The sequence below is a fragment of the Cygnus olor genome, chromosome 1 (genome assembly GCF_009769625.2).
Source record: "Cygnus olor isolate bCygOlo1 chromosome 1, bCygOlo1.pri.v2, whole genome shotgun sequence".
In the NCBI taxonomy this organism is placed as follows: domain Eukaryota; kingdom Metazoa; phylum Chordata; class Aves; order Anseriformes; family Anatidae; genus Cygnus; species Cygnus olor.
The window spans coordinates 100,880,633-100,892,188 of NC_049169.1; the positions used below are offsets into that span (position 1 = coordinate 100,880,633).

The 11,556-nt window shown below is 53.2% G+C and overlaps 1 protein-coding gene across 3 annotated transcripts; it reads left to right on the forward strand.

Moving 5' to 3' along the window:
• Positions 1 to 4,678: 4,678 nt before the first annotated feature.
• Positions 4,679 to 10,766, forward strand: GPR162 (G protein-coupled receptor 162). 3 transcript variants are annotated; one of them, XM_040573619.1, is made up of 5 exons: positions 4,679 to 4,831; positions 6,204 to 7,956; positions 8,772 to 8,961; positions 9,558 to 9,709; positions 9,878 to 10,766. In XM_040573619.1, exons 2-5 carry the CDS (start codon positions 7,120 to 7,122, stop codon positions 10,403 to 10,405), a joined length of 1,707 nt encoding a protein of 568 aa, XP_040429553.1. In that variant the 5' UTR covers positions 4,679 to 4,831; positions 6,204 to 7,119; the 3' UTR covers positions 10,406 to 10,766. The 3 variants fall into 3 exon arrangements, with proteins under 3 accessions (XP_040429553.1, XP_040429572.1, XP_040429563.1); XM_040573638.1 differs by having other exon boundaries at positions 9,561 to 9,709; XM_040573629.1 differs by lacking the exon at positions 4,679 to 4,831 and adding an exon at positions 5,183 to 5,359.
• The last annotated feature ends 790 nt before the right edge of the window (positions 10,767 to 11,556 follow it).

The window sequence follows — 11,556 nt, forward strand, 5'->3', positions numbered from 1 at the left end:
AAGCCCTCCCTGAAATGTCTCTCTGTTGTCTCGAAGAAATGAGAAGAGGGAGTGGAAAGCCCAGGAAATTTACGATGGAAGCAGAAGAAAGAAAAATGCTGTTAAAATAGGTACACAGAAGTCTTGTGTTTGTATAAGGTTATTCTCCTTTCTGCTAGAGATGGGTCATAGAGGCCTTAAGGTCCTACAGCTGTCACGGACTGTACTCCAGGTTTGCTAATTTGCTCTGGGCTTGCTGGGGAGAGGCAGAAAGAGACACAATGCTGTCCCCACACACAACCCCCTGCAGGATTGCTGGTGCTAGAGGAGGGGGTTTCCCTGTTGCCATCATGTCAGCATGGCACGGTTGAAAAAAGCACAGGTGGCTACAACGGCAGAGACACCACCTGTGAGCTGGGGGAAGTCTACCAGTCACCCTCCCTGTCTGAAACCTGCCACAACCACTGCTGCCCCTGGAGAGGGGACACAGCTGTGGCAGCAGGTGTGGGCCAGCCCCTGGGCAGCCACCACCAGTGCCCTGCCGGCTCTTCCACCGCTGTCTGCACGAGACACGGAGCGATGAAGGCACACCGATGTCATTTCCCTTCCCATAGTTTGTGCATACAAAACTACATTGATTTTAGAAAAGAATAATAGTTCAGTTGGAAGGGACCTACAAAGATCATCGAGTCCAACTGCTTGACCACATCAGGGCTAAAGAAAAGTTGAAGCATATTGTTAAGGGCATTATCCAAATGCCTCCTGAACGCTGGCATGCATGGGGCAACCACCTCACTAGGAAGCCTGTTCCAGTGTCCAGTTTTGGAAAAACCTTAGTCCACACCCTGCACATGCTCTTCTTGCTCTTGTCCTGTCCCTGAACTGCCAGCTTGCCTCGGGTGCCAGCTGATGCCCATCAGTCTGCTCAACAAGACAGGATCAGGGTTTAAGGAGAGGTCAAATCTGAGAGCTGTAGGAAGGAAAATGAGCACAGTGTCAGCGGTGCTCAATGTAATGGTCATGCCAAAGTGCTTGGAATATTCTCCTCAACCAAAACCAACAACCCCTGTTATCCAGACCCTCTTTCTTCTATAACTGTCTCCCCTGCCTCCCCAGGCCCGTCCTGCCTCCCAGTTAATTTCTGCCCTTTGACTGCAGCGTGAGGCCGCAGTTTGGAGGATGCTGTCGGCCCTGACCTGCCGAGGCACTCCCCTGCCTCATGCTCCCTGCGGGCTCTGCAGCAAAGCGCTCGCAACCCTCAGCATTCAGAGCCAAATGACCCCATGTGTTTCTTTCCGTGTCCCCAAGGTCTAGAAGGGAGGACACTGTGTGCTTAACCCTCTTCTCATTTCACTTTATCTCACTGCTGAAATCCCAGCCTATTTTTGAACTTCTTTTTTTTTAAGTGTTTGCTTGATGTTGAGATACCTCAGACATACTTAGACAAGCTAGGAGAATGGGTAGTAAAATTAATGTTGTAATTCTGCATTACAAATACAAAGCAAAGAAATCATTTTGGCTCCCTCCTGACATTATAGGTTCCCAGATTAACAGTTCAGGAACTCCTAGTTATTCACTCTGTGTAGTGTTTGGGGATTTTAAAAAGTAGCACAATTACATTCTAAAATGACATCTTTACATCCTTTATAGACAGGAACTCACTGCCTCAGGCCAGAAGCACAGAAAGGATGAAAAAGGGGGTCAGTAAGATAGAGAAAACAAGAACACAGAAAGCACAACACCAGGCAGGTAGGGAGTAGGGGAAACAGGAGGATATATACACCTCTGCCAAAGAGCATGTGGCTTTATAACCACAATGGGTCTGACAAGTCTATCCTGGTACTTCATTTTCTAAAGGAAAATATCAAATACAAATATTTATGAATGACAGAGGAAAAAATCTTTTAGCATGTGCCCACCTGCCTGAGGAAAAGCATCCAGCTGAAAACAAGCATTCACAAGTTTGAATCCTTTTTTTTTTTTTTTATGGCAAGACCTTAATATTTATGTGTAGCTCATGACCAGCATTAGACAAGGTCTTCTGTCTCCCGAGATGAGCTATTAGCACTTGCCCATTTTGCAGATGAATTAACCGAGAAATCTCACTAAATCTTTTCATACAGCACTAGAAATAGAATCTAAGGTTTGGATATGATAAATCTACATTGCAGTTGCTGTCTTTTGTGGTCAAATATGCTAATGTATCTGCTTGGCTGGCTTACTGTTAGCCATTAACCACACCCTGCTCAAAGAGCCAGAAAGGATGCCAGGAAACCTGCTAGCAAGCATACCAGTATCGCCTCACAAGTGGCTGTGTAAACCTTAAAGTTCGCTTTGGGGCTCTGAGCCTGTATTTAAATGAATCCATGATCTGTAAGAAACATATGAAACTTCCCATGGTCACTAGCAAAGCTCCAAGTAAGAGCTGCAGACCATCAAAGCCCTGCCATTAGAAGTGGATTTGGTTATTCCATTAATGCTTCTGTTAATGCTTTTGCTTTTATGATGTTGGTGCTTGTCTCTTGTTAATGAGATCTGTTCCTTTAGGCATAAAAGGCAACCACTGCATAGAGCATTTTCCTCGCTCTTCAGAGCTGCTGTCCGGAAAGAACTGATCTATATGCAGAGAACTTTTCCAGAAAACAATTTTACAATTTGGCATTGTAACAGCAGTGTTTCTTTGGGCCTGGATGCATTAGGATATTCTGGTAGGGTACTGAGCCTTCGGACAGCAGATCACTGGTCAGAGTCCAGCCTGACTCTGTAGGCATTAGAAATCACTCCAATCTCTGTAAGTCTTCCTAGGAGATCAGTCTTGGGGGTTTCACTTCTAGCATTCCTATCTTTAATTCAGAGGTGTTCAAAGCCCCAAATAAAACCTATTTTCATCACAACTTGCATATTTACACAGATTAAACCATAGAGAAATCCATTCAGATGAGATGGACAAATGGACTAGCATCTGCTTCGGAGTATGACAGCCCTAGGCTAAATGCTTTCCTTACCCCAGGGTTCATACCACTTCACCGTAAATCTTCAGTTTTGTGTTTTCATGCAAGCTAAGAACCCAGACATGTTTCCAATCACAAGAAGCCCCCTTGAGATAGGAGGACCTGTACCCATCCAGCTCTGCTCACCTTCTCTCTGGGCAGGTGTAGCCGAAGCCACAAAAAGGGCTATGGGATGCCACCACCTGCAGGGAGCTGAGGCAGGAAGGCAGTGCAGAAAGTGCCAGGAGCTTGGCTTGCAGTTCCCCTGAGAAAACAAGAGGATTTATTCACCCACATAGGCAGGCTTACAACTCACACTACGGAGACTCAACTTCTGAATCATGATGGTAATGTGGAAGCTATCACATTAAATAATTCATATAAATGGCTTTATTGGAGCTGCACGAGTGTTTACATTTATGGATATAGACCTCCTCACTTCAAGGCATAAACCTCCTGCAAATGATAGAAGTTGAGAAGAAATGATTGAAGAGGGCTGTGGTTGTCCCTTCCCACATGTCTCTGGCTCCTGCTGCTGCTAGACCAACTGGTGAGATGAACAACCATGGGGCTGTTCCACCTGGGCTGTTCCTGCATGGCAAAGAGCAGTCACAACAGCTAATGCAGGTCTTACGGAGAGCTGACCTCTGAAACTGCCTTCGCTGCTGCCCCCGTGACTGAAAACCAGAAGGACTTCCAGCTTTCTTGCTCAAGAGTCTCTTCTTCTGCTGACTGTTCAGACCCCAGATGAAAGTCTTTGGTATCAGATGAAATTCTTGGATCCCAAGGCTCTTGGGATCAATGCAGACAATATTTATAATGGCGTATGAAATCTGACAGGGTGATAAAGCTGAGCAGACCCTGAATCCGTAGGGTTACGTCAACATTAGCGAACAGATGAGCGGATCCGTAGAGGAAAACAAACAATGTTGAGGATTAGTGGCCACGCTGAAAATGTCTGGGGACTTACTTCAGAATATCCTCACCCCAAAGGAAAGCTGAGCTCTCGTTAGTCCTCAGAGCACACTTGTCGCATATCTTGCAGGTTCCTTTGCCTGAACTGTTCATGTGTTCCTGATCCAAACTGAAGCATGCTCTAAGTGTCCAGAAACATGGGCTCCCGTCCCAGCCCAGTTCGGATGGAGGACAGTGAGGCAGAGATTTTGGGAGACACCAGTTTGCAAAAGGAACAAGGGGAAGGAAGGTGCTGGCACCTTCAATTCAGGAGAAAGTAACTGAGGAAACGGAGATGTCCATGGGCTTGTGAAGGCTTTCTAGCGTGGATCACCCTCTCTGGGGTGACAACAGCTGGAGGGGGAGCCGCACGCTTCTGACACAACCTCCGAGCACTCTTTCTGCTCTCCCTCCTCCTCCTCCCCACTCCCCGTCGGTGGGACCACGCTGCCGGCTGGTGACAGAGGAGCACACCGCAGCAGCCACGCCTCGTGCCCCGAGCACCACGCTGCCCGGGCACCCCTCGCGGACCCCGCTAACCCTCCTGCTTTCCCCCGGCGTCCTCACCGCCCTGCCGGCGGCATCCCCCACGGGCCGGGTGCCTCCTCGTCACCCTCCTCCCGCGGGGCCGGCTGCCTGACGAGGCGGCGGGCGAGGCCGCGGCCGGTCCCGGGGGCGGTGCGGCGGCTCCCGCCCGTCCGTCCCGGCCCGCCCCCCGGCTGCTCGGCCCGGCGGCGCTCCCGCCCCTCGCCCCCCGCCGTCGCCCCGCCCGAAGGACGGATGGCCGGAGCGAGGGGCCGGGGCGGCTGCCTGCGGCGTCCGCTGCGGCGGCCGCGGCCGGAGGCGGCGGAGCTGGGCACAGCCGCGCGGGGCGCCCGTCGCCATGGCAGCGCCTGCTCCGGCGAGAGGTAAGATGGGGCCCCCGCCGCCGCCGCCGCCGCCATCGGCCCCCGCCTCGCCGCCGCCGGTACCGCCGGGCTCGGCTCGGCCGCCCCCGGCACCCCGCCAGGTGCCCTTGTCCCCGCGGGGCGGGCTGGGCTGGGCGGCTTGGCCCGCGGCCGGCCATCCTGCACGGGAGCCGGGGCTCCCCGCCGTGCGTGGTGGCCGGAGGGGGGGACTGCGGCTGGCGGTGGAATCGGGCCCCGCAGGCAGCAGGCACGGGAGGGCTCCCGCCTCGTCTGGGAGCGGCGTGGGCCGCCGCTGCACGCCGGGTGGGAAGGGCGGCAGAAGGGGAGGCTGCGAGGAAATTCGGTCCCCCGGGATTACCGGGGATGGCTAGCTTCATAATGGACCCCAGAGGCCTAACTGCAAACGTGACGGTATCGGGGGGGGGGGGGAATAAGACGAAGCAGAATGGGGACATCCCCGACCCAGCCACGATAAAGTGCTCCAAGCGGAGGGAAAAGCAGGAAAAGCCTCAGGTGGTTATCGAGGAGGTGAGAAGACAGGGAGACCCAGAAGGATGGGAAGGGTAGGAGCTGAGGGCCACTCGCACAGACTCGGGGTCACGGATCCACCCACAGAAAGACTGAGTTTGTATCAGTTCGGGATGAGGGGCAGAGCAGGCCGTCATCCTCCTGGGGCATACTGCTTGGGCATAGCCTGCAGGGGAAGGTAGGAGGGGGGCTGAGCCAGCAGCACCAAGGGTCACCGGCAGAGGTGGGTGCTCACAGGACCGCTTGCAGCAGTCTGGTTCACTGGGTGTGGGACTGCTGTGTCTGGAGACCAGGGCTGCTTTAGCGTAAGTGCAAGGTGTGTTGGCAAAAAGGCTTGTGCTACAGGACTGGGGGATTTCGGTGCGTTGCTGGAGTAGTGAATCACACCCCTCGATTGGATGGGTTGAGCGCGTCAGGTTAAAGTCCAGAGTACTGACAGAGAGAAGCAGAGGTCCAAAGACTGGCGTGGCTGTGGGAGCTGTACATCAGGAGCAAGGGGTGCTGGCAGGGATTTTTGGGGAGGACAGGACCGGAATGGCAGGGAGCAATGCAGATGAAGGCATTGGTTTAAAAGACGGCATTATTAATATTCTGGGTGGGGAGCCTAAGACTGGAATAGCAGGGAGAGCAGGGTGCCTCAGGAGCTCTGGAAGGAGCTGCTGGGGACCAGAGGTATGTAGGTACCGGCACAAATCTGGGTCTTCTGTTCCCTGAAAGACACAGGAAGAGCTCTGCAAAACCTAAGTCATGACAATGTGTTTGTGTGGGCAAGGAGAGAGAGAGAGAGAGATCTGGGAAGACGGTACGATCTTAAATTACTTTTTTTCTTTTCTCTCTTCTACAGTGAACCTCATGCCCTGAATCTCCAAGGGAACCTTTGTAAAGGATCTTCCCCTCCCCGCCATCTCCTTATTGTTTGCTAGCTCTGCCCTGCGCTGTGCAGGGAAGCTTGAAAGAGCAGGCTGAGCCCTGGAGGACAGCAAAAAGGACAATGCAGTGAGGGTGCTGCGGGGTCTTGGCTAGGAAACTCTCTGAATCTTCTTCCTCACCCTTCACTCTCCATTGATGGCTCTCTGACAACCTTGCCAGGCACATTACCTGGCCACGAGCGTGGCATTTGGTGAGACAGAGGTTACACGCTGTGCATACACCACCCTCACCTTTTCCGTGGGACCTTCATCTTCTCTGAAACTCTTTGCTAGTTCCTCGTTCACTAGGACACTGGGCAACAGGCACCCACTGCTATCAAACTGTCTGGAGTGCCAGCATTCTGTTTGTCTGTGGCCTTCACCAGTCCCAGGAGAAGGTGGTCCCTGAGGCAGAAGGTGTCTGGGCAGCACATGCAGTAAGGGGAGCTTTTTCTTTGGAGGAAGAGTAGAGGAGGGGAATGAAATAGATGGAGAGGAAAAGAAAAAGTGAGCATGAGAGACTGAGGGAAGAAGCACTGACAAGTGTTCATGAGAAGGAACGAAGGTGGAAGAAAGAAAGAGAACGGAAAAAACAGGTGAAAGAGTTAGAGCAAGTGAAAGAAATATAAGCAAACAAAAGGGAAGGGGGGGACTGAAAGTGAGACAGAGTTGAAGGCTGTTAGGCCTCGCACCTGGTGACAATGCCTTGAGGAACCCCTCCAGTGTGCGTGCACCGTGCATCACCGCAGCAGCAGATGAGGAGGGACGTGGTTCCCCCGGCGCAGAGTCTCATTCGCCCTCTTACAGTAACCCAGTGGCAGGGACAGGGCGCAGCCTAGCAGGGGTGACAGCATGGGGGACTCTGAATCAGAGTCCACCTTGCACAACAATTCACTGTGGTGGCTGGCATGCGGGATGTTAGCCCTGTTGGCCAACTCTTGGATTATCCTCAGCATCACAGCCAAACAGCAGAAACACAAGCCCCTGGAGCTGCTGCTCTGCTTCCTTGCCGGGACTCACATCCTTATGGCAGCAGTACCCCTCACCACCTACGCTGTGGTGCAGCTGCGGCGCGAGTCCTCCGACTATGACTGGAACGAGAGCATCTGCAAGGTCTTTGTCTCCACATACTACACCCTGGCCCTGGCCACCTGCTTCACCGTGGCCTCTCTCTCCTACCACCGCATGTGGATGGTGAGGTGGCCAGTCAACTACCGGCTGAGCAATGCCAAGAAGCAGGCTCTGCACGCGGTCATGGGTATCTGGATGGTATCGTTCATCCTCTCCACCCTGCCCTCCATCGGCTGGCACAACAACGGCGAGCGGTACTATGCCCGTGGCTGCCAGTTCATTGTCAGCAAGATCGGGCTGGGCTTTGGTGTCTGCTTTAGCCTCCTGCTCCTCGGAGGAATCGTCATGGGCTTGGTGTGCGTGGGTATCACTTTCTACCAGACCCTGTGGGCGCACAGAAAACACCAGCAGTGCCGCCATCAGAGGGCAGAGGAAGCATCGTCCTGCTCATCAGCACACAACACTTTCAACGTGCCGGCCATTGTGGTGGAGGATGTGCGAGGCAAAAGGAGGTCCTCGCTGGACGGCTCTGAGTCAGCCAAGACCTCCCTGCAGATGACCAACCTCATCAGCGCTATTGTCTTCCTGTACGACACGCTCACTGGGGTGCCTATCTTGGTAAGCGGCGAGTTCTCCCTTTCCCTTCGCAAAGCCTGCAGTTAAACTAGATTTCTGTCTGTCTCCGGTTTAAGAGAAGAAACTCTGTCTCCTGTCCACCAGCCATAGAGTTGCCACATCTGAATCTGTGCTATTCGGAGGGGTGATTTTAAAAAGGTTGAGGTAGTTCTCTCACCCTTCCACAGGAACATTTTCCTAAGACAGGTCCGAGCCTGGGGAATACACCACACAGCCGAAAGCACTGTGGAAGTTTTAAGTGGCTGAGAGGAGACTGGAGAGGAGATTATTCTACAAATGTACAGGGGCATCTACCTTTGTAAGAAGGATGAGATTTCTGTCTCTCCAGTTTGCTTCTGGAGAACAGATACACCAGTTTTAACAGCTGTTGTAGAGAGTTGTCTTTTTCCTTCTGCTAGTATGTTTGTAGTCAGCATTCAAGTTTTGGCTGGCTGGTCGATTCTCTGCAAAACTGGAGAGCTGAGGAAGTTCTTAAAATGAACTATTAAGAGAACAGAGGATTTAATCATATTTTTTTTCCAGTCGCCGTGTCTTTTCTTTGTACCTATTTAGCTTCAGCTCATAATGAGCACAGGGAAAAAGGGATGCTAACACCAAGTCTCATATTAGAGAGATCACAGCTTGGAATACGCTCCAGCAAACCATGAACAATTTTTCAAAGGGGCATGGGGTATTAACTTGATGAACCCTGTACTGACAGATTATATTCTACTACAGAAGTGACTCCTGTTATCCCTCTCCTTTGATCCCCACTTCTGTCTCCTTTATTGGCCTTGTTTCTCTCTCCTACCATCAAGGTTGTGAGCTTTTTTAGCCTGCGCTATGATACGGCCCCCACCTGGATGGTCCTCGCTGTGCTCTGGTGCTCCATGGTGCAGACCCTGCTGCTCCCCTCCTTCATCTGGTCCTGCGAGCGCTACCGAGCAGATCTCCGCACCGTGTGGGAGCAGTGTGTGGCTATCATGTCTGAGGAAGACGGAGATGATGGTAAGCCCCTCACCGCCCTACAGTCACCTTTCTTCAATAACCCCCTCCCTGAAAGACTACAGAGGAAAGAGGGACCTGCCTTGGGAAAAGGACGTAATGGCACTGGGAGAGATGTTGTGGGTGGCTGTATGGGATTCCTGTTAGAGCTTGGATTCAGTAACCATGTATTCTTTAAAAAATTATTTTGAAAATTTATTCCGGAGAAGGCTCTGCCATTCACTTGCTGCCTTAGGACTCGCTAGCATTCCAGCAAAATCAGTGCAACAACCTTCACAGTAGATAGAAGAGTAGAGATGATGTGTAGCTGTCAAACCACATTGAAAGAGACACACCCCCAGGCCTCAGCCCAAGTTGCTGATCCAAAGGTCCAAGTTCTGGCAGGGAGAGATTCCAAAGTGAGACAGAAGAAACAAGGTGGTCTTTGTGTCCTTTAGTCCTGCTGGCAGCAGAAAGAAAAGGTCCTTGTTCAGAGATGAGTCTCGGTGGCTGCAAGTAGTGCCGCAGAAGTCAGACAAGCGTTAGGATGGCATCAAGGTGCCCTGATAATGCTCATCTTCTGTCTGAGAAGTGTTGCCTGTCATTCTCTTTGCCAACAGATGGCGTGTGTGATGATTATGGTGATGGCAGGATCTGCAAAGTGAGATTTGATGCCAACGGTGCTGCAGCTGTGAAGCGGGACTCTCGGGATATCAAACTGCTACCCATGCACCACATGTTGTTGCCCCAGGACAAGGTGCATTATCTGCAGGTGAGCTGCCGGCTGTCGGGACAGCCCCACAACCCATGTCCTTCCCTGTCAGTCTCCCATATGTTTGTGTTCTGTAGACTCTCTTCTCTCGGAAGGCCTCGGGTACTCCCCTTCCGTTCTGTCTCTTCTCCAAGTCTTCCATCACCTGCCTCCTTCTCCATTTCCCAGGTCCCTATCTCCCGGAGAATGTCACATGATGAGACTAACATCTTCTCCACCCACCGCTCCACTCCATCCTTCCTACACAAGTGGTCTTCATCTGACGACATCCGCATTTCCACCCCCCGCAAGCCTGGAGTCCCCAGCTTCTTGCCTCCTCAGCTGCATGACTACCAGCACCGCCGGCGGCCTCCAGAAGATGAGCTGACAACCCTACGGCAGTTTTTGGAGGGGGGGCTGGTGCCCCGGGTGTCCAGCTCCAGTGCCTGCTTCTTCCGAGATGAGATCACCACGTTCATCGACGAGACGCCACAGCCCACCCCAGCCTGCAGCCCACGGCACTCCCGTCTCCCGCTCGCATCACGCCGTGATCGCCGCCTCTCCCTCGGCAGCAGAGAGGAGGAGAGCGCTGACCGGCCGCGGCGCTGCTCGCTGGCCGGCAACGAAGCCTGGCATCTGCAGGATGGAGAGCAGGCGCCACGCGAAAGGACGCCTGAGGCCTGTGAGGCACAGACCTTCCAGGATCCCAAACTATGAGAGACAGCATCGGAAACATGCAGTGCCATCACGATTTTTAAATAAAACTCCAAACGTTCCCCTAGTCCTGGGACCCGAGTACTAATTTGCATTCTCATCTTTCTCGCCAGCAGGCAGGAAACGCGGCACCCCGTGGTGGTGGTGGGGTAAAAGAAGTGTGACAGACCTGCAGAACGGAGCTCTACAGACACGGACATGGACCTGTGCCTGCTCTCAGGATACAAAGGCACCCACTGCCGTGACAGCCACTTGGCACCCTTGCCAGTCCCGTCCCCTTGTGAACTCCACCCTCGCATTCGCTCTGCCCTAAGAGACAAGGCAGGCACAGAACGGTATTAAAATTCTATATTTGGAGTGTCAATCGTGTCTGTTTTTAAAATAATATATTAGTAATAATTTTGTTTCCATAGAAACAAAATGATTGGCCCAACGTTTAACGAAGCTTTGCTGGCTTCTGGAAGGGAAATACCAAATGTGCAAGGCTCCCTCCCTCATCAGTGCATCCGGAGAGCAGCAGATTCCCAACATCCCGGGGAAGGGAATGAGGCCTGTGTTGAGGAGTCATCATGGGAGAGAGTCATCATGGGAGATGGGGTGAAGAGATTCCCCGTCCATTTCAGGGGAGACTTAGGCTGCCTATAGGCCTCTGTGATTTTTGAGGCAGCCGCTGGCTTGAAAACAGTTAAATTGTCTCCGAAAAGACCCTGAGCCATGAAGCTGTGTTTCGCTGATGCGCTCTGTTGATTCCAGCATGCGCTCTGTGACCGCGAGAAACACAGAGGCCAACGCTCCTCACCCAGGCAGCAGCCAGCTAGGGAAAGCGTGCGAGGCCCCCGTCAGCCCACGCTGCCAAAGCTGGGAACGGTGGGGGCTAAATCAAGCTTCTGCCCCGCAGAACAACCAGGAGGGATGCACGGTGGTGGCGTGCGGTGCACGGACCCCCTCCCCCCAGCTGCTGCCGGTGGTTGCAGCTCGGGGTGAAGCGTCAGAGGGGCTGCGGCCCATCCGCGTCCGTATCCTGCACCTCCCCGGCCCTTTGCTACGCGGTGCCCCGGCGGCGGACACCCGGGCAAGGGCGCACCGCGCGACGGCGTCCGGCCCCCGCCGCCCGCCCCGCTGGGCGTGCCCAGCCCGGGGCCCTCCAGAGCCTC